Genomic DNA, 18,234 nt, shown 5'->3' on the forward strand with positions numbered 1-18,234 from the left:
CTGGGGTCATTTCATGAAGCTGGTGGATGGAGACAAGAAGGCTGCTCTTCCAAGTTCAGTGAATCACAACCAAAAGGGAAATGCTTCTACTTGTACCCTGCACTTGGATTTGGCTTCTCCTGCGGTAGAATGAGCCCCTTTACACAACTTAAGCTATCATCACCATCATCATCCACAATGATCCATTTGAGCGCATAACAGACACCAAGTCATAGCTGCTGAAACAACAAGAGTGGTGGTTGCTGTTTCAATACCTGTGCTGGAACACCTGCCAATTCCTTCAACACTTAAGATCAGCTCCCCTTAGAGGTATGCAGTCATCACTCACCCATGTACACATATCACCTCCCTATTACGTTCTCTCCTCAGCTCCTGAAAGGCACAAGGAGGAGTTCTTTTTCCCTCCAGACATGATTCAGCACCCCTCAGTCTGACACTGTGAACAGATCTGGTTGGGTAGGGAGTCATCAAGGAACTACGGGTTTCTCTCCTGCCTACCTACATTCACCTACAGGGTGTGACAATGGTGTTTCACACAATATAATCAACTCTGCTCCTGCCACTCCATTTCTTTAAAAATTCATAAGTGCACAGAAAAAGAAAACACAAAACAAAACCAGAAGGGGGGAAGGCAATCTTGAAATGAGTTCGACTGCAGAAGCTTATGTTCCTGCAGGCAGAGTAGATATTAATAATTCAACAAAATATTACAGTAATTACTATACTTTGCAAAATCACAACAGTGCACTTTAGCACAACTCCTACCAATCTCCCTGCAACTGCCATTAATAAATAAAGCACAATTCCCTATATTAAATTTGCTGTTTAAAAGCTAAATATTTTATCAGCACTAATATATTTTAAATAATCAGTCAAGACCAAGAAAACCCCTGGTCCTGCATTTCTTCCCCCTTTAAGTGAAATTCCATCTTCACAGCTAGAGCAGAAATTGACTGCAACACTAACAAGAATACACTGAGTGTTAGGGCTTGAAGGCCCTGATTGGGGAACCTGAGCACCATGCAGCTCTAACACTCTGCTGGAATCCGATTAGGCTGCTGGAAAAAGTGAGAGGCAGAAAGAAGGGAAGAGTAATTCTTTTGGCCCGTGAATCCGACCTATCTCATTCAGAAAAAGAAGTCACGAATCATAGAGAGTTGAGCAGCGGGGAACCACCAAAAAGGCACACCTAAGTATATACCCTGCCATGCGTGAACCTGACGATCTCAAAATACAGGGCACCCTACAGTACACCTGAGTTAGGTCCCCAAAATTAGCTCCTTCCATTCTGTCAAGTTCTGTTGATTTTACCTTCATTGGTTTTTGCTGCAAAAAATGCTGTAGACAAAACCACTCAAATCTCAAGCACTTATCCTCAAAACAATCCTTTATTGTCATAAATACACAGGCCAGCTGGTCACAGCTGGTGGCAGCTGGACAGTTTCCTGATTTGGGTTGGGCTAGCCTGGCAGCGGCTACATCTGACTTGTGTCTCCTTCCTGGGAGCAGGCTAACCTGGGCATGTTTTTCTCATGGCCACTACAGAGAAGCAAGACAGCGGGTGGGCGCACAATGCCTCTTGATAACTAAGCTTAGAACTGGCAAACTCCTCTTCAGCCAAAGCAAGTCACAAGGCCAAACCCAAAGTTAAGGATTGGGGAAAATGCCCAACCCATCCCAACATGGCACTGCAAAGACCCAGTGCAAAGGGAGCTTTAGGAAGGACGGAGGAATTATAGAGGAGCCAACAACACAATCAATCACACCTGCTAAATCTGTCGTCCAGTGACACCTCCCCTCTCCGCTGCCACCACCCAAGTCACCATCCTCCAGCTCCAGTGACAGTCTGGTCTCCCAGAGTCCATCCTTTACTCCCTCCACCCCACAGAGTGGTCAGTGTGGTTTTTTAAAAAAGTGAATTTAATTTCGTGATGTTGCTACTTTTAACGTTCCCATGTTACTCTTAGATAAAGAATAAATTCCTCTGTCCACATCCTTAAGGTCCTACCCTGCATGGTCGCACTGACGCCTGCGCGTCTAGTTTCATCTCTCACCAGCACGATCCCTCTGCTCCAGCCATGCTACTTTCTGGTCCTTTAAGGTACGTTGCTTCCTCATGCCACTGAAGCCGTGTCTCCAGAACATCTTTCCCTCTCCCTCCTTGTAGGGAAAATGGCGTTACGGAGGCTCTTTCTTGCCTTCCCGCCACTAGCCTCTATGGCCATCACCTGCGACCTTGCTTTCCGCCCAGGTTTCTACCCACACGTGATACTATGTTGGTGCAAAAAGCACTTGGGAGCACGAACACAGGGCATGCGCAGCTGTAATTAATGGTCACCGAGGCCAAGAAGCCAGAGAGCCCGGGGCATGCATACCTATAAGTCCCAACACCTGGGCCCAGGCAGCCTTATGAAGCGGGAGACCGAGAGGGAATGCCAGAGAGAGCATGGAGATGTAGGGGCCGGGAGGCTTGCTGCCAGCCTCCTGCCTGCCCGCCTGCCTCCCTCTGTGCTGGTGTTCCTGTGTACCTGATTCCCTGCTTTGGCACTAAACACCTGTCAAATCTATCAAGGGCTGCAGGATTCCTTCATCCACTTGCCCAAATCCACAATAAACCCACCCACCCTGAGCCCGGCTTGCCTCCTACACTCCTCTTCACCCCAATGACCCTCTTCCCTGGCCCCACCAGTGCTGAGTGGGAAGGGAGACACCTAGTACTAAGATTATTAAAAGGAAAAACAAAAAGTCTGGGTAAAAAGCAGGGCAGGAAAGCTGCTGATTGTGGGGTCCCAGACAACAGGCACTCAGGCTTATTCTAATATGCCCAGATTCATCCCATAAAGACTGGATTGAAATCTACCAATTGCCACCACACTGATTTCCACCAATCAGAACTGCACTGATTGCACCTCTTTGCATAAAGCAGACCTGAATGTGGACCATTAACCCCCCTCCCCACGGCGTGGTAAAGCACCTGGAACACAGCTTCTCTGCTTCTTGGGTCTGTGTCTTCCAGACTGCTGTCCTAAAATCCTGAATAAATGTTTTTCTTGGAGCAGGCTTGAGTTTCTTGGTCTACATAATCCAAGAATAACAGATGAATCAAAACCAGCAAGTAATCTAAGCACTTCAAAGATCCAAGAGAAATTATTTTTGGCCCTCTATTTCTCTATCCAGATGAACCATCAAGGTAAGAGTAAAATAAATTTTACAGATATAGCAAGAATAAAAAACAAGTATCACTCAAGCACAAGGAAATCATGGAATTTATCATCAAAGCTCTTTTGAACATTAAGAGGATCTACGAATATTTATGTCAGGGCACAAGAGTAGTCAGGGTATTCCCATGCTCTCAGGAAAAAGAATAGTTGAGGCTATACTACAGAAAAATGAGTACCAGACCCAAAAGAGGGATGGAATCCAAGAAACAGAGGCACTGGCCCAGGAATAGAATGTAGAAATATCAAGATGACATCATGGAATCAAGTCTAGAAAGAAATTGGTACAAACAGAATATCCAATAATAATAATACAATAAGGAAGCTAGATATCTTAGTACTGTGGTGAAAAGAAACAGATGTTTCTGCATCTATGAGGAAGGTAAAACAATTAGAAACTCAAGGAGAAACAAGGAGCAGAACAAGGAAGTTATTACCCAAATGGAAATGCCAGAATTCTGAGCAATTTGACCTCAAAGCTCAGAAAGTCTGTGCCCTCAGTGATGTACACAGGATTAGTCATGAGGATTGTATCAATTTCCAATCACATTCCTGGATTTACTGCAATAAAAGCAACCATAATATTTCAAACACTCATTAGTTTTCCATCACTGCGGTCTTGATAGTCAATATATGTCCTAAGTATGCTTAAATTAGCACATATTATATGCAAACTCACATTGTTCTCCACGATATGTGTCTCCCATGTCCTTCCACAGTAGTTTATGTGTTTAGTCTGCATCATATGCCAGGCATATAATAGTTCTCCCCAAATACTTCATATTAGTTGAAAGGAACAAGGCAGAGCAATCGATACAGGTCAAGTCCTGGAATAAATGTTTTTTTTAAACATCCAAATTACACTCCCATCTGAGAATTTTATTATATCAGATGTGACTTGAAATAAATTGTTCATCATGCCTGGAATAAGAATCTCAAGGTTTTCAGCACCGTGGTAGGGAAGCTAATAGCAGTGTTTCATTTGTGCTGGCACGAGACAAAAAAAAAAAAGGCAGATGCTAATGTGGCCGCTACCTTGTTGTGGAAGACCTCCAGCTCCTCAAGGAATAAAGGCAGGTAAGATGAACACGGAGCTCCTGCTCACATCAAGTTGAAAAGCGATCTTCTCAAAACTCATCCATGTGCAGTGTCCCATTATTTAGTTGTGACATAAAGACAGCAAACAGGATTGTCCCCAGTTCTCACATAAAGAAATGACTGATCTCAGATCACATTTATTTTGTGGTAAGATGGGTTTGCATCAACTTACTGAAGTCTCATGGATAAGGAAACTGAACCCATAAAATTCAAATAACTTAATTAGCATCACACTAAGCAAAGGAATGAATGAATGAATATCCGTTTGAGATAAACCAAATTTATACATGTTTGAAAGAAGCATTTACTAATTTTTTTATCATAGTTTTAGATCCCCTCCTTTCTATTGCACTCATTTTTTCAAAAATCATAGTCATAAACATAAAAGATACTCCACCGGGAAGGGTCTTTGTTCCCTTACACCTAAGAAGCAGATGACTTGCTGAAGACAGTTCATGAAAATCAGGAACCCAAATCTAGAAATCCCGGCTTCGGGCCAGTATTCTTTGGAGCCTGTCCCTCACTGATGGAGAAAGGACAGACAATACCAAGTGCAAGCTCCCTTCCACAATCTGACAAAGCCGAGAGAAAAGGAATTAACCCTATTTCGAGGCAGGAGACCACGTGCCAGAGGTCCAAAGGCAGAGGTCCAAAGTCTAGGGATACAGTATTGTGAAGAGATGGGGCTCCCTAGCCTGAGAACTGACACTGAAAACTCATTTGGAGGTGAGCGTCCCCTCTTCAGAGCCCCAAACTCATGTTCCTGCCACTCACAATAACCCTAGTCGGGGCTCCTTTCTTCCAGAAATTATAACTCTAAAGGAGGGTCCCCAGACCCAGGGCCAAAGACACCATTTCCCTCTCCCATCCTCACAGTAAGACCCAAAGAGGGATTTTAAGGGCTCAAAATTCCTGACTAGGTGGGAGAGTTCTTGTCCTGCTGACTTGACTGTGCCATGGGGTGTCCAGATACTTGAGCAAACATTATTCTGGGTGTGTCAGTGAGGGCGTTTCTGGGTGAGATTAACATGGGAGTCAGCAGACTCCACAGAGATTGCCCTTAGATGTGGGAGGGCCTCATCCAATCCTTCAAAGGCTTGAATTGAACAAAAAAGCTAAGAAATATTTCTAGAACAAAAAGTCTAAACAAGAAATCATTCTTTCTCTCTGCCTGTCATTATGTGAGATTTACTCTGGGGGGGTGGAGTGTGTGTGTGTGTGTGCGCACGCACGCACGCGAGTGTTGGATTCATTTTTCTGGAAAGCCCAGATTAACACACTTGGAAAATACTAAGGCATCTTAACTTGCATTCTTCCAGAAACATACTCTGAGATAAAGATTTAAACTCAAATAGTTTCTTCAGGAGGCGACCCCAGGAAATCCTGACAGTGGAAAGGGGAAATGAGATAGGGCAGCAGCCGACAGAGCAAGCAAGTCATGGCTGTAGTCAACTGGGGCTTCATCCACTGAGGTCCCTGGAGAACAGTGTAGAAAACAAACCTCAGAGTTACCCCACCCCAAAGGACAAAGGGGTCGGGGAACCGACCAACTTCCACTAGCCATTGACAAGTGGCTGCTCCCTACTCTGTGATGGGCATTTACTCTCTGACGCTTCCAGCCCACACCCGTGTGATCAGAGCAAACTCTTGTGGGTGAACAGTCCCTGGTGCTGGTGGTTAGAAGTCAGGCCAGCAGAGAAGGGTGAGTGTCTCGGGGGTGGGACAGGTACTAACAGATCTGCTAAAACAGGACAGATGCTCAACTTATTCCACTTCCCACCTAGACACATCGGGAGAACAAACATTCGTAATCACTGGAATAGCTACCCCGTTAGACCCTAGCGGCGCCATCTCTAAGACTCACACAACCCTGCAGGTTCAGTAATAGTCCCATTTCACAGTCAGCCAAGACTCAGAGACTCGCTCAAATTTGCAGATGCTTAGGAACCTTCTCACAACAAAGAAGATGTTTCAGAGTTTGGGGAAATCTTCCAATCAAAAGTTTGTGTTCACACGTGAATAAAACTAAGAGCCACACCGAGATACAGCAACTCTCTCTCTCCAAAAGATCCGTCTCTACCACCCACACCCTGGAAAGCAAGTTTCTCTGCATTTTGTCTCAGGGTCTCAAACCTCTCCCTGCAGACAAGTCCCCCAACTATGTGTAATCACATTCTGCTAAGGCAGCTTGAGCGAGTTTTCTAGCCCTGAAAAAATGTTCAACTCAGTAATTGCTCTCCACCTCCTGCTGAGAACAGATTTTTTAAAAAGAAAAAGTTCATTTCTATGCAGCAGTGTAATCTTTAACCTGATTCTAACCATCTGGAAGAAAAACTGCCTACCTCACCATAGATGCCAAAAAGACTTGGACAGTACTGAGTGGGGCATGTGGGACCTGGGACAAGTGAGAGAGGACTGTCATGTCCCCAGGGTGCAGCTAGGCCTGCAGGCATCGACTGTCCTGTCCAGGGGTGCACCCTAGGCCCGCAGGCAGCGAGAGCACATCCCTCACCATCCCCAACACATTCCTTCTTTGGTTTCTCACATGTTCTAAAGTCACTTGTCAGCGGTTTACATGTCTACATAACTTTGGGGTTACGCTTATATTCCTTCAGATGTGCACAAGTTTACCTCACCCCCACCAGACCTCGAAGGCAGTGCCCTGTCACCTCCTGCCCCCATCTCCTCCTCCCTTCCTCCCTCCCCTTCCCGCCAGTAACCAGTATATTTTTCAGAGTGTGAGAATTGTTGTTTTTTGTTTTTTTTTAAAGATTTATTTATTTATTTATACAAGCACTGGGCACAGTCAGAAGCGCGGGAGGGTGAGAGAATTCACCAGAGCCAGAGCGGGGAGCAGAGCAGGCAGAAGGACCGAAGTACACTGCTGAGGGGAGCAGCGGGCGCGGCAGGAGAGGTCTGCGCGCCATGTGGGACCCTGCCCTGGTGGCCGGGAGCAGCCGGGGAAGGAACAGGCGCTGCAGAGGCTGCGGGCAGCCTCACAACCCAGCGCTCAACCGCTGCGCCACCAGGGAGGCCCGTGAGAATTGTTTTTGCTGTGCTTTGCCAAGTATATATTTTGGGTCATTTATATTCCACAGATAAGTGAAACCATCCAATAGCTGTCTTTCACTTTCAGACTTATTCCACTTAGCATAATCACCTCAAAGTCCATCCATTTTTGTCCCAAAAGGTATTCATTCTTTACCCAACCATTTTAAGTATTTAAGAAAGGATTGACGCCACTCAACTCAATAAGCTGCTATGGCCTTGCCACCAGGCACGGGAAGTGAGCAGGTTTGAAGGAAGAAAATGCGGAAGAGATGGCAGAACCAGGCCTGACCAACACGGCTGGCTGAATTTATTTCCAGGGTCTCAATCGAGTTATGAGTGACCGGGTTGAATACCCAACTGCAGAATAGACATATTTGTCCAAAACACCCATTTCCTTTTTCCTTGGGAAGAGGCCAAATGACCAACCCACTAGGACTTGAGTGCCCTGATGTCAATCAATTATCTATCTAGGGGTCACCCAGCAGCCCTCACACAATGAACAGGCAGGCTGCAGCTCCTCCTCTTCTCTCCTTTGGAACAATTCTTTGCACAGCATTTTTTTATTATTTCATTCTGTCTATTTTCACTTCTTTCCCAGGGCAACACTCCCTCTAGTGTCTGTGTAGGGATCTCAGGTTCCATTTGGTGCACAGGGTGCAGGCAAAAAGGGAATTCAAGCCTATAACTCAATGAGTGAAGATCACGACAAAATACTCCAGAGGGTCGACCAGTGTGATAATTCTGGGGCAAAGGCAGCAAATATTCTGCAGATAGTTCCAGTCATGGATATTCCCACTTCATACCAGGCACAAAGCAGAGCTAGGAGATCAAAGGAGAAGCAAAACTAGAAATCCAAGTTCATCCCATGACTGATGTAGCTAAGTCTCTAAGTCTCTGGCACAACAGGCTCTGCTTGCCAAGCAGCCCTAGTAGCCAGTGTTCTCCTGTTTTCCTAAAGCTATAGCATTTGCTCACCTCCTTCAGGGAGTCTTCCATGATTGGTTATGAGGTGTTATCAAGAACACATGCCCAAACCAAGTGAAGTTATTCTTTATCATTCTGGATACCTTAAACCTTCATTCAATAAAAGCTCAGAAAATAATGTTCAACTTATGAGCTATTAACTAGAATAATCTTAAGCCTGATTCTCGCTACCTGATTCTAACTATTTCTATTTCAAATCATGTGACGAGTTCCCAGAAGTCAGGTCGCTGTCAATGTCAGCACTACACAGAAGATAACACAAAAACTTGTCAGACTGAGGGAGGTGGCTAAAGAACTGGGGTCCAGCCATGGCTCTGCCAGGTCACTTTGGAAAGGTACCCCCTTCCTCTGCTTCAGTGTTTCTTTGTGGAAGTGAAGGGAAGCCCTGTCCATTATAAAAGAATAACAACTGAAGCAACTGCAACATATCGTGGGCTTATTAGGGGTGAGGCCCATCTTCTAAGCCCTTCGTTCTGTGCAGTGTCTCACTTAACCTTACAGCAGCCTAATGCCTTTATTATCACAACCTTCTTATAGATGAAGAAATAGCAAAGGGAGGATAACATCTTGGCCAATGTCACACAGTTATTGAGAGACAGACACAGAATTTGAATCCAAGAACCCAGTTCTATTGATAGGACCCCTTCTCCTAACTACTTACTCTATAGTCTTATTCACGTTCCCAGTCTGCCCTTGATAAATCCTGAAGAGGACTGCATTCATGAGGAAACCCTCCACAAGCATGAATTCATACCAGTCACATCATCATTCCCAGGCAAACTGGTCCCACAATTCACAACCAAATAGGATCCATCTTATCCCCACAGTTGTATTTCCAGTGTTTCCTCCAAACTAGGTTTTCTTCTACTGCATGTCAAGCAGCAGACCCCTAATTACCAGCGGGCAGAGCTTTACTGGCCAATAGCACTGAATGGCTGGCCCCACTATGCTCCAGGTCTCTCTATCTCAGCCCAGTAGGGATGGTTCTCTGTGCTCCCCAGCAAGGAGTTAATAGCAGAAAGCTATATTTGTGTAATCATGAATTTCTTAAAATCCATTACTTTTTCCAAATTCACTATAGCACATTTATTAGTGTACTATAAAGAACAGCATTTCCATAAATAATTAAAGCCAAACTACACTGATCAAAATAAATGAGCAAAATGTTCCTGGTGATGCAACCAGGCTTGATTCACTCACTAACTCAAATAACGAGGTGACTCACAGGAGGCCCCCATTAACAACATTTAGTAAGACAGGCTGTCCAACATTAACGAGCTTGGTATTTATGGTCTGCAGCCACTGCTGTGGGTGGGCAGGGTGGCTGTAGGACACAGTTCAGCACAAAAAAGAGGGGTGAATCTATTCTAAGACTCTCTGAGCGTCCTGTCCCCATCAAGACTCAGTTTGTCCTATAAAATGGCTTATTATAATATAGTAAAAATCAAAATCAACAAGCAACTATAAACCAGAGACATACTACGGGGTGGGCAAGAGGGAAGGAAGTACAATGAAAACAAAGGTGGTGGGAACTGTAACCAAGATGAAAGTGCATGCATTGTGCAAAAATGAAAAATGATGTAAAAAATATACAAAATAAATTTTTTTAATTAAATAAAATAAAATAAAAATGGGAAGCACTGCACCTCACATAAGTGAAACAGTATAAATCCTCTTGAAAGGAAAACACTTTGGAAACCCAAAGCAAAAAGAGAAAACAAGGAGCGAACACGCAATGCAGAAAGAACATTCAGGCATCCAGGCCTTGTTCTGTCTGAGCCTCCTATCCCTCATCTCCATGCGGTGATTTAATGAAGACAATCCCCAAGTGCACTTCCAGCCTTGACATTCTGTGCATCGAAGATGCCCGTGGTCTCTCCCACGGCAATCCTCTCTCCTCTGAGCTCATAGCCTAAAATGATCACTTGACAATTAACTACATATCGCCCTGTGGCATCTGTCTTGTTGTCACGTGTTATTTAACTTTACAGAGGAGCAGTCTCCTCTCCAAAGCATTTGAAAGGACCTGGAGGCAAACACTGTCTTATCCTTGTCTTCTCCCTCCATCATGCCCCTTCCAGCCCCATGGTACCCAGGACACTGCCCCCTCCTCACACCCACACACAGGAAACACCCAGCAAAAGGCCAAACGTCTCATGTTGAACACCTGATCCCTCACATACATGAGGAAAAAGCCAGGACTGTTGGCAGGCCCTACTTCTATCTTCTTGCTAAGTGGGGTAGAGATGTCTCTAGATCTTACATTAAAATTCACATACAAAATAAGAAGCCAGGTGTATAAAATCAATGCTATCAAGAGACCAGACCATGGGAGTCTGTCCTCCCCTGCGGCTGCTGCCCTGTCCAGCCCCCAGGGTCAGTTCAGCAAGCCCAGCGCCAGGTGCCTCCGGGGGCAAAGGAGAGGAGCAGAGCTCACCCTCAAAGGGAGGGGTTGTGGTTTCAATTACTTCAGCCCTTAACTTCCCCACACACAAAGTAACGCAAGATTAAAATAATCAAAAGGTAAATATGGCCCAAATGTGTGCTGCAGTCTGCAAATTCTATAAACAATTAGGAAAAGGGGAAAGAAATGCTTTAAAGGAAGGTTCCATAGAGATCCTGCATTTGAATCCCGAGCTGGGTGAATTATGGATGCATGTCAATAAGGGAAGAAGTATCCCAAGAGGTGGAGACCTCAAGGACAAAGGTGTGGGGTCAACAACACAGACCTCGGGGAAAGGAAGCAGCTGCCCTGGGGAGAGTCATGTCCATCAGGGAACAACCACCAAGCTGGAGCAGGCCAGGACCAAGCCAGTGAATGGCGGTGAACGCCGGGCTCGAGGCATTGTATCCGAATCCCAGAGGTTAATGGAACCCAAGCTAAAATGTAGATGAACTGGATGAAACAGTCCCGGTGACATGTCAAGACATGAACCCCCTGAGAAAGGAATCACGGCTATCCCATGGGACAAGGACTCCTTCGTAGCCTCTGCCTGCCCAGTGGACGTGACCGAGCACCTACTCTGGGAGAGGCGAGGCTCTCGCACCTCCTTGCCCCTCTCCTCTCACCGCCACCAGAGTCAGAGCAACATCCAGAACCTTCTCTCAGACACACACCAGCGAAAAGAATGGTTACGGATTCCATTCATCCCAGAGCACCCACCTGGCTCACGCCACCCCTGTCTGCCCAAAGCAGCTCCCCCGCACTCACGTTCTGTATCTTCCATCTCCTTGTCCACAGCCCTCATTTCTCCCAAACTTGTGAAAATCATCCTTTGACATTTTCTTTCTCTGAGGGGAGTGTCTCAAGTCAGCCAGAAGGCCAAAGGAAGCCAGAAATCAACAGGTGAGTCAAGGCAGGAGGCCTCAGATGCCCCCAGCCTTGGATAAACCCCTGGCCTTCAAACACTTCTTCCTGTCTCAGCCTGTCAGGCTTTGTCGCACCTCTCTGCGCCATATGGGGTGAGTCAGGGCCCACAGATCCCCCAGCTGCAAAATTCCTCCTTACAATCGCAGATCTACACTGCCCAAGGAAAGACAGTTCTCCCTTCTGCTCCCTAAGCCTTCTTGCCACAAGAGCCACCAACCGCCCCCCCCCCCACCCTTAAACCCAAAGCAATTGGAGAAGTCAATTCCCAGCATTCCTTCTTGGCCAACTACAAAGCAAGTTCCAGCCACTGCATTTCTGCAATCATTAAATCAGGCCTCCAAATTAAGGCGCTTGCAACTTTCGTTTACCTTAGAAATCACTGCAGGAGCTAAGGAACAAATTGTGCCCTGTAACCTGTCCGTCAGAGGGATGGACAAGCAGCCCTTGTCCAGCCCCCTCCTGTCCTCACCCCCCTCCAAGGTGACCAGGAGCAATTAGTGCTGCTCTGTCCCTCTGCATTTCCCAGCGACATCTCAACTGAGATGACTCCCCTTGTAATATTAATTAAAAACAGATTCTTTTTGGCAAACCCCTGAAGAATGGCTTCTGTGGCAGGCTTCTTTATTAAGCCTCTGAGAAGGCAAAATGCATTAGGATATTGTGACATGGAGACTGTGAGCAGGGACGATGCAGGCTAGACAATCCAGCCAAAAGCTATTTGAAAAATCTGTTTGGGAGCCACAATTAGATGCTCCAGTGAGTGAAATACAATTAATCTGATCAAATCTGTCACTATTTTGCACATTAGGAGTAAATATTTTAGAACACAGACCAGCTGAATTAGTTAAGGGTATGAAACCCTGCCTGGGAGGATCTGTGTGTTCTACCTCCTGGGGTCCTCAGGGGAGGGGGATCTGGTAGGCACCTGGAATTAAAGGCTTCTCTTCACCAAAGTGCCGTGGGGAAACATTATTGAAAACTATCTGGCAGGGCCTTCCAACCAGATACACTGCAGGGGCAGCAGTCAGCAAATCCCTGCCCTGGCTGAGCACTGCCAGAAAGGACCAGGAACCCATCTAAGGAAGGGTGCAACACTCTCACCCTCTCACCCCTGTCCCAGGATAGGGGGGTCCCCATGAAGGGTCACCCCCAGGGAGAGGGGCCAGGAGACATGGGCTGCTGCCTTCACCACTTTCTGCTCACCAGGGCCATTTGCCAACTCAGTGAACAGGCAGGGAGGCATCTTGCTTCCCTTGAAGGGGAGGGCAGAAGGATGTATTTTTCTGTCTCCCTGTAAGCCATGGGGACTAGGATCCCTCTGGGTGTTTGTGAAACACTCTCGAACCCATTAATCACAGGGATCCCAGCTGGAGACATTTACAGAAAAACAGTGGCCAATCATTCCTCCAGAAAAATGGTCGAAAGGCCAAGTCGACTCATCTCGCATCCCTTCCACGCTTGACCACACCTGCCGGGTGTGGCAACAGTGGGCAGAAGGGGACTCAGACTTTATCCTCTTCCTGATGACTTCTGGCCCAAGCCTGCTGGCTACCTTCTCCTTGGCCCCCCAGGTCATCCCAACACAGTCCCGGCACCAAAGTGAATCCATGACCCAAGACTTGGGCAAGGATCTTCTGTCCCCCATCCCCGAAACGCTGGGCCCTGAAAACTCTCCCCTAAAGGGTACTCATGCCAAGGAATTTTGCCCACCATAGGCACTTAGAAGCAGAGAAAGAACCCTTAAATGTGCTAGTGATTAAGCCAGTGGCCGTTCTGAAGGCCAAGTGGTTAGCGCTTTGGAAGTCAGAAAAGAAGCTGGAATTCTCCTTTCATGTCAAAAGAGCCTGGAGCTAGCCCCGCAATCCGGCCTTCAAGACATCTCCCGCCACTTTGAAACCAGGGAAAGGACCTTCCAGCAGGTCCGTCATCTCCACCACTCCTCACCCTGACTTTTATTTACAGCACCTTCTTTAGCTGCTCCTGGGAAGGCACAGGGGACAAAGAACCCAATGGGGAAACCTTGCAGAAACTGTTTCCTTAAGGTGCTGTTTCCTTGCAGTAGCTCAAAGACAGGGCCATGTGAACAGGGTTCCCCATCTCGCACAGAGCACAGAGCTGACACTCAGCACAGCCTTCCTTACTGATATTGCCCAAAAAGCATGTTAGAAGCAGCAGCTCCAGCCCAGGAGCCAAAGAGGCAGTCCCTCTCTGGACAGGGGAAAGGATACAGTGGGGCCTGCTGTCCTTTGCCTAGACAGTAAGTCCAGCCCAGAGCATGAGCAGTAAGGCTCCCAGGGCTGTTCCTTCCCAGATGGCCAGAACCTCATCACTCTCACTAAGGACTCAAAACCAGCATGTCCACCCCCAGGTGGCTTCAATCTGCTTTTTACTGAAGAGTCATTTCCCAGAGGGGACATAGGGCTACCTGGGCCCTGAGCCCCTCCGCTGCACAGCTGAGGTGCAGACGGGCAGGAAGGGCATGCTCCTGTAAATGACTAACCGCAGAAAGCATTCTCTCTAAACTTTCATCTTCAGGGGCTTTGTTGACACATGGAAATGATCCTTAAATAAGAAAACTCTAAGCAGCGTGAATTTATATTGTCCAGGTGTGGCCGACATAAGGTCATGGACATGTGAGGACCTCACCTCCTCCTGCCATGGAGACGCTTCCTTCCACATGTCCTAACACACACCCCAAGTCCTTCTGGGACTCGCAAATCTTCAATCACCCACACCTGCAAAGACACACGATGCCCATCCCCCGCGCCCAGAGCTGTCCACTCTGAAGCTGTGAGAGGACTGGGGGGTCTTCGTTGGAGGCAGAGGTAGGCAAGCACCCCCCTCCCTGCTGCTGGGGGGCTGGACCACACACGTCCTTCCGACCAGCGCACGATGCCCAGGCCGGGCACCAAGGGTCTGGGTACTGCCGGGGTGCCAGCTCTGCGGACTCGCAGCTTTCCTGTTACTCCTCACCCTGTGACACCCCCGGGCCGGCTAAAACAAGGCAAGAATTTCCCGGGGGAATCTTTAACGCCAGTCATGAAGAGAAACACCAAGGGTAGGGGCCAGGCATCCCCATCGAATGAGTTCCCTAAGCTGCCCGTGCAGACATCCATCATCCTCCAGACGCCTGCTCCACCATGGACTCCGCTGTGATCCCGAGAGCCAGAGGAAAGGAATTCTGCGAGGCTGGCTGAAGGGGAGCCCGGCCCGCCGCAGACGCCGAATAAGGGAAGCCCTGGGGTAGCTCCTGCACGGACGCCCCAGCGCCCCCCCCCCCCCGCCCCGGGAGCCCCTCCTCCGCCGGCCCCTGGCTCGGACGCGCCGAGCTGCGCGGGCGCCCGGCAGGGGAAGCCCCTCCGGGGAAGGCTCCGCGGGCGGCTGCAGCTGCCCGGGCCGCCCACACCGGGAGCCCCGCGCCCCGGTACCGAGGGCCCAAGTCGCCGGAGCGGGCTCGAGGGCGCCACCTCTCGGTGCAGCGGTGCCCGGGGAGCCGGGGAGCCGGCGGCGGGAGCCGGGCGGAGAGGTGCGCACAGGCTCAGCCCCAACTCCGCTCCGAGAGCAGCTCGTGGTGCAGAGCGCAGGGGCCGCGGCGGGTGTTTTACTCGGCGCCCTGCGCGTGCTTGGGCGTGCATGGGGGCGAAACGGGTGGAATGGGTGCGACATTTCTCTTCGCGCTTTAAACTTTTTTACTGCCTCTCCTGCAGCTTCCAGAGCAGCTGCCCGGGCTTGTAAGGGGGAGGCAGCATCACCTGTAGACCCAGGCTCCACCAGCCTCCCGCCTGCGCTGGGACCGAGCGCGTCGGGGGCAGAGTGGCGATCCTTAGGCGGGCAGAAGTGTGGGGGTCCGCGCGGGGTGGCCTCCCTCTCCCGGGCTCCCCTTCGAGGGAGTGGGAGTGGGAAGTGGGGGGCCCGAAGAGTGGCAGGAATCCGTCAGTCTGTCCAGCGGTTCCTTCCCACCGCAGTCAGTGTCCTCACCCGAGAATTCAAACGCCCACCGCCCCCCAATGTCCCCACGTCCCCACAACAGGAAAACTGCCTCTCCAAGCCGCCCTGCGGGGACGTGCCCACGATCGCTGCCCGCGCACCGCGCATCTCTCCGCTCCTGTCCCTGCCGCGGCCCCACTCCCCCGGCCTCCAGCAGACCGGTGCGCGCCCCATTTCACAACAAACTCCGCTAACCTGTTGGGGGCGTGGGGGGAGCCGGCTGAACCTGCTCTCGCTAAAAGTCGAGGCGCCCTCTCCCCCCGCCTGGACCCCGGAGCAACTACCCCCTCCTCCCCGCTCCCCATTCGCCCTCGCTTCGGGGAGCCCGCAGGCGCGCGGGCGGCGGGTACTCACGCTGCTGTTGTGTCCCGACCAGTGCACCATGGCTTGGTTGTGGGCCGAGTCCCCGGTCAGCGCGAAGGAGGTGCTGGGCAGCCGGAGCTCCTCTGCCGCCGCGCCCCCGGGCCGCGGCGCCTTCACCTCCTCCCGGAGCCCCTTGGCCAGAGGGCGGCCGCCTTTGGAGCCGTCAGCCAAGGCGGTGGCCCGAACGTCCGCGCGCCCCAGGGCAGCGGGGGGCTGCGCCCGGCGGCTCCTCCTCACGCCGCCGGGCTTGCCAGGAGCCGGGCTGCCCTGGCCCCCGCGCGCGCCCACGGGCGTCGGTGCCCCGGCCTCTTGCTTCTTCACGCCGCCGCCGCTGCGGCCGCCCGGCTGGGGCAGCGGCTCCGGTCCCGGCCGGCGCCCCGGAGCGGCGCCTCTCCGCCGGGGCGCCGCCACCCGCTCCTCCGGCCACGGGCTCGCCACTGCCCGCGGCGCGAGAGGCAGCAGCGCCGGCGGCCGCGAAGCCGGGGCCGCGGGGCGTCCGGGACCGCCCCAAGTGATCTCGGCGCCCGCCAGGACCCACGTCGACAGGAGCAGGAGCCCCGTCCGGGCGAGGGGCGCTCCGGGCCAGCCCGCGGGGCGCTCCGTGCGCGCCGCCTCCATCCCGCTGCGGCTGCCGCGGCTCGGGCTGCCGAGTGCCAGGCGCCCGCCGAGATGCGGGTCCGGCGCGGGGGGTGTGCGCGCGCCGCGAGCCGCCGCGAGTGTGTGTCGGGGGAGCGGGGAGGGGGCGCCCGGGAAGGAGGTGCTCGGCGGGCGCGCCCCGCCGGTCCGCTCCACGCTGCCCTCCTCTCGCGGCGCTCTCGTCCAAAGGGGGAGTCGAAGCACCGAAAAATCGATAAATGCTCCTCGACGCGTCCCCCCTTTAGAATAGGATCCCCAAAATCTTCACCGAGCTCCTCCAGAAATTTTGTGAAACGGAGTATTCGAAGGTAATAAGAAAATCCTCTAGTAAAACAGGAAAATCCAGCCGGATTCGGGAGCAGGGGTTGGGACAGACCCCAATCCCGAGTCTCTCGCAATCCTGCCTCCAACCTGCTCCCGGCGAAGAGTTGGGAGCCGCTTCTCGCCGCGTTTAGGGGGTTACTCCTCGGGTGTGTGGTGGGGACGGGAGATGGCGCGCGGGGAGTTGGGGGGGTCTCGGGAAGGAGGAGGAGTAAAGTGATTTCAGCGCCAACTGTTCGGGTTCAGGAGCCAAGTGGGAGTCCGGAGCCTCGGCGCGAGGAGGCGGCGCGCAGACGCCGAGAGCGGGACGGACCCGGGACTCGGCTCCGGGCTCCCCCGCCCGCGCCCCCCGCCCCTTGCGGCCCGCGCCCCCGCTCGGTGCGGGGGCGCGGGAGGTACGTGCGTGCGCGTACGTGCGCGCCGGCGGGCGGGGAGGGCGAGGCGGGGTGCGCCCGGGGCCGGCCGGCGGGAGCCGCGGCGTGGGGCGCCTGAGCGGGGCGCGGGCGCGAGGGGCTGGGCGCGGGGGGCGCGCGGCTCGGTGCGTGCGCGGCTGCCCGCGCTGTGCGCGCGTTGCTGTTGGCGGCGGCGTGGGGGGCGGGGAGGGGTGCGCTCGTGCCGTGGGCGCGCGGATCACGCACGGGCTGTGTTTGCATTTCCAGGAGCCCGACTTGCCTCCGCGAGTCACGGAGAGGTAACCCTGAGAGCAGGCTGGCCCTTCTGGACGGCCCCCCTCTTCCTGGAACCCCTGGATGTAACTTGCTGGAGGGCGAGGGGCGAGGAGAGAGATTTGGGAGACGCAGGCGGGGGGCTGGCGGGGGGCAGGGGTCCGGGGCTCGCCAGCTCCTCTTGATTCGGGGACCCCGGGCCGGAGCTGGGGCGAGGGAGTAGCCTGGACCATCTGTCCCCAGCGGGTGGTTCCAGCTCCCGTCCTCCCGCCTGGGGCTGCGGGGCTCACCCTCGCTCTCCCGGACGGGTGTCTGGGCGGGCTGTGCTCTCGCCAAGTGCTGACAGCCAGTAAGAAGGTCCCCGGGCGCGCGCGGCGTGAGCCTATCAGCCCCCCTGTCCCCCCTGCAGAAGCGCAGCCTGGGCGCTTCTGGGACCCAACCTGCGCCGGCCCTCCTCGTGCCCTGCGGGAGGAGACTTCGGGGCGGCTGGAGAGAGGGCAGCCAGCCCGAGGGATACCTCGAGATGCGGTTTAGAGGCCTT

General features: G+C 51.9%; 1 protein-coding gene across 1 annotated transcript in view; it reads right to left on the reverse strand.

Moving 5' to 3' along the window:
- The window catches only part of SORCS3 (sortilin related VPS10 domain containing receptor 3), a 520,755-nt gene extending 503,438 nt beyond the window's left edge, over positions 1-17,317 (reverse strand). The window contains exon 1 of the mRNA XM_054690210.1: positions 16,063-17,317. Within this exon, the coding sequence (XP_054546185.1) occupies positions 16,063-16,689 (627 nt within the window). The 5' untranslated portion in view covers positions 16,690-17,317. The remainder of the gene's footprint in view (positions 1-16,062) is intronic.
- Positions 17,318-18,234: the final 917 nt, after the last annotated feature.

Source organism: Talpa occidentalis, unplaced genomic scaffold (assembly GCF_014898055.3).
Source record: "Talpa occidentalis isolate TD23 unplaced genomic scaffold, MPIMG_talOcc4v2.1 talOcc4.8, whole genome shotgun sequence".
In the NCBI taxonomy this organism is placed as follows: Eukaryota; Metazoa; Chordata; class Mammalia; order Eulipotyphla; family Talpidae; genus Talpa; species Talpa occidentalis.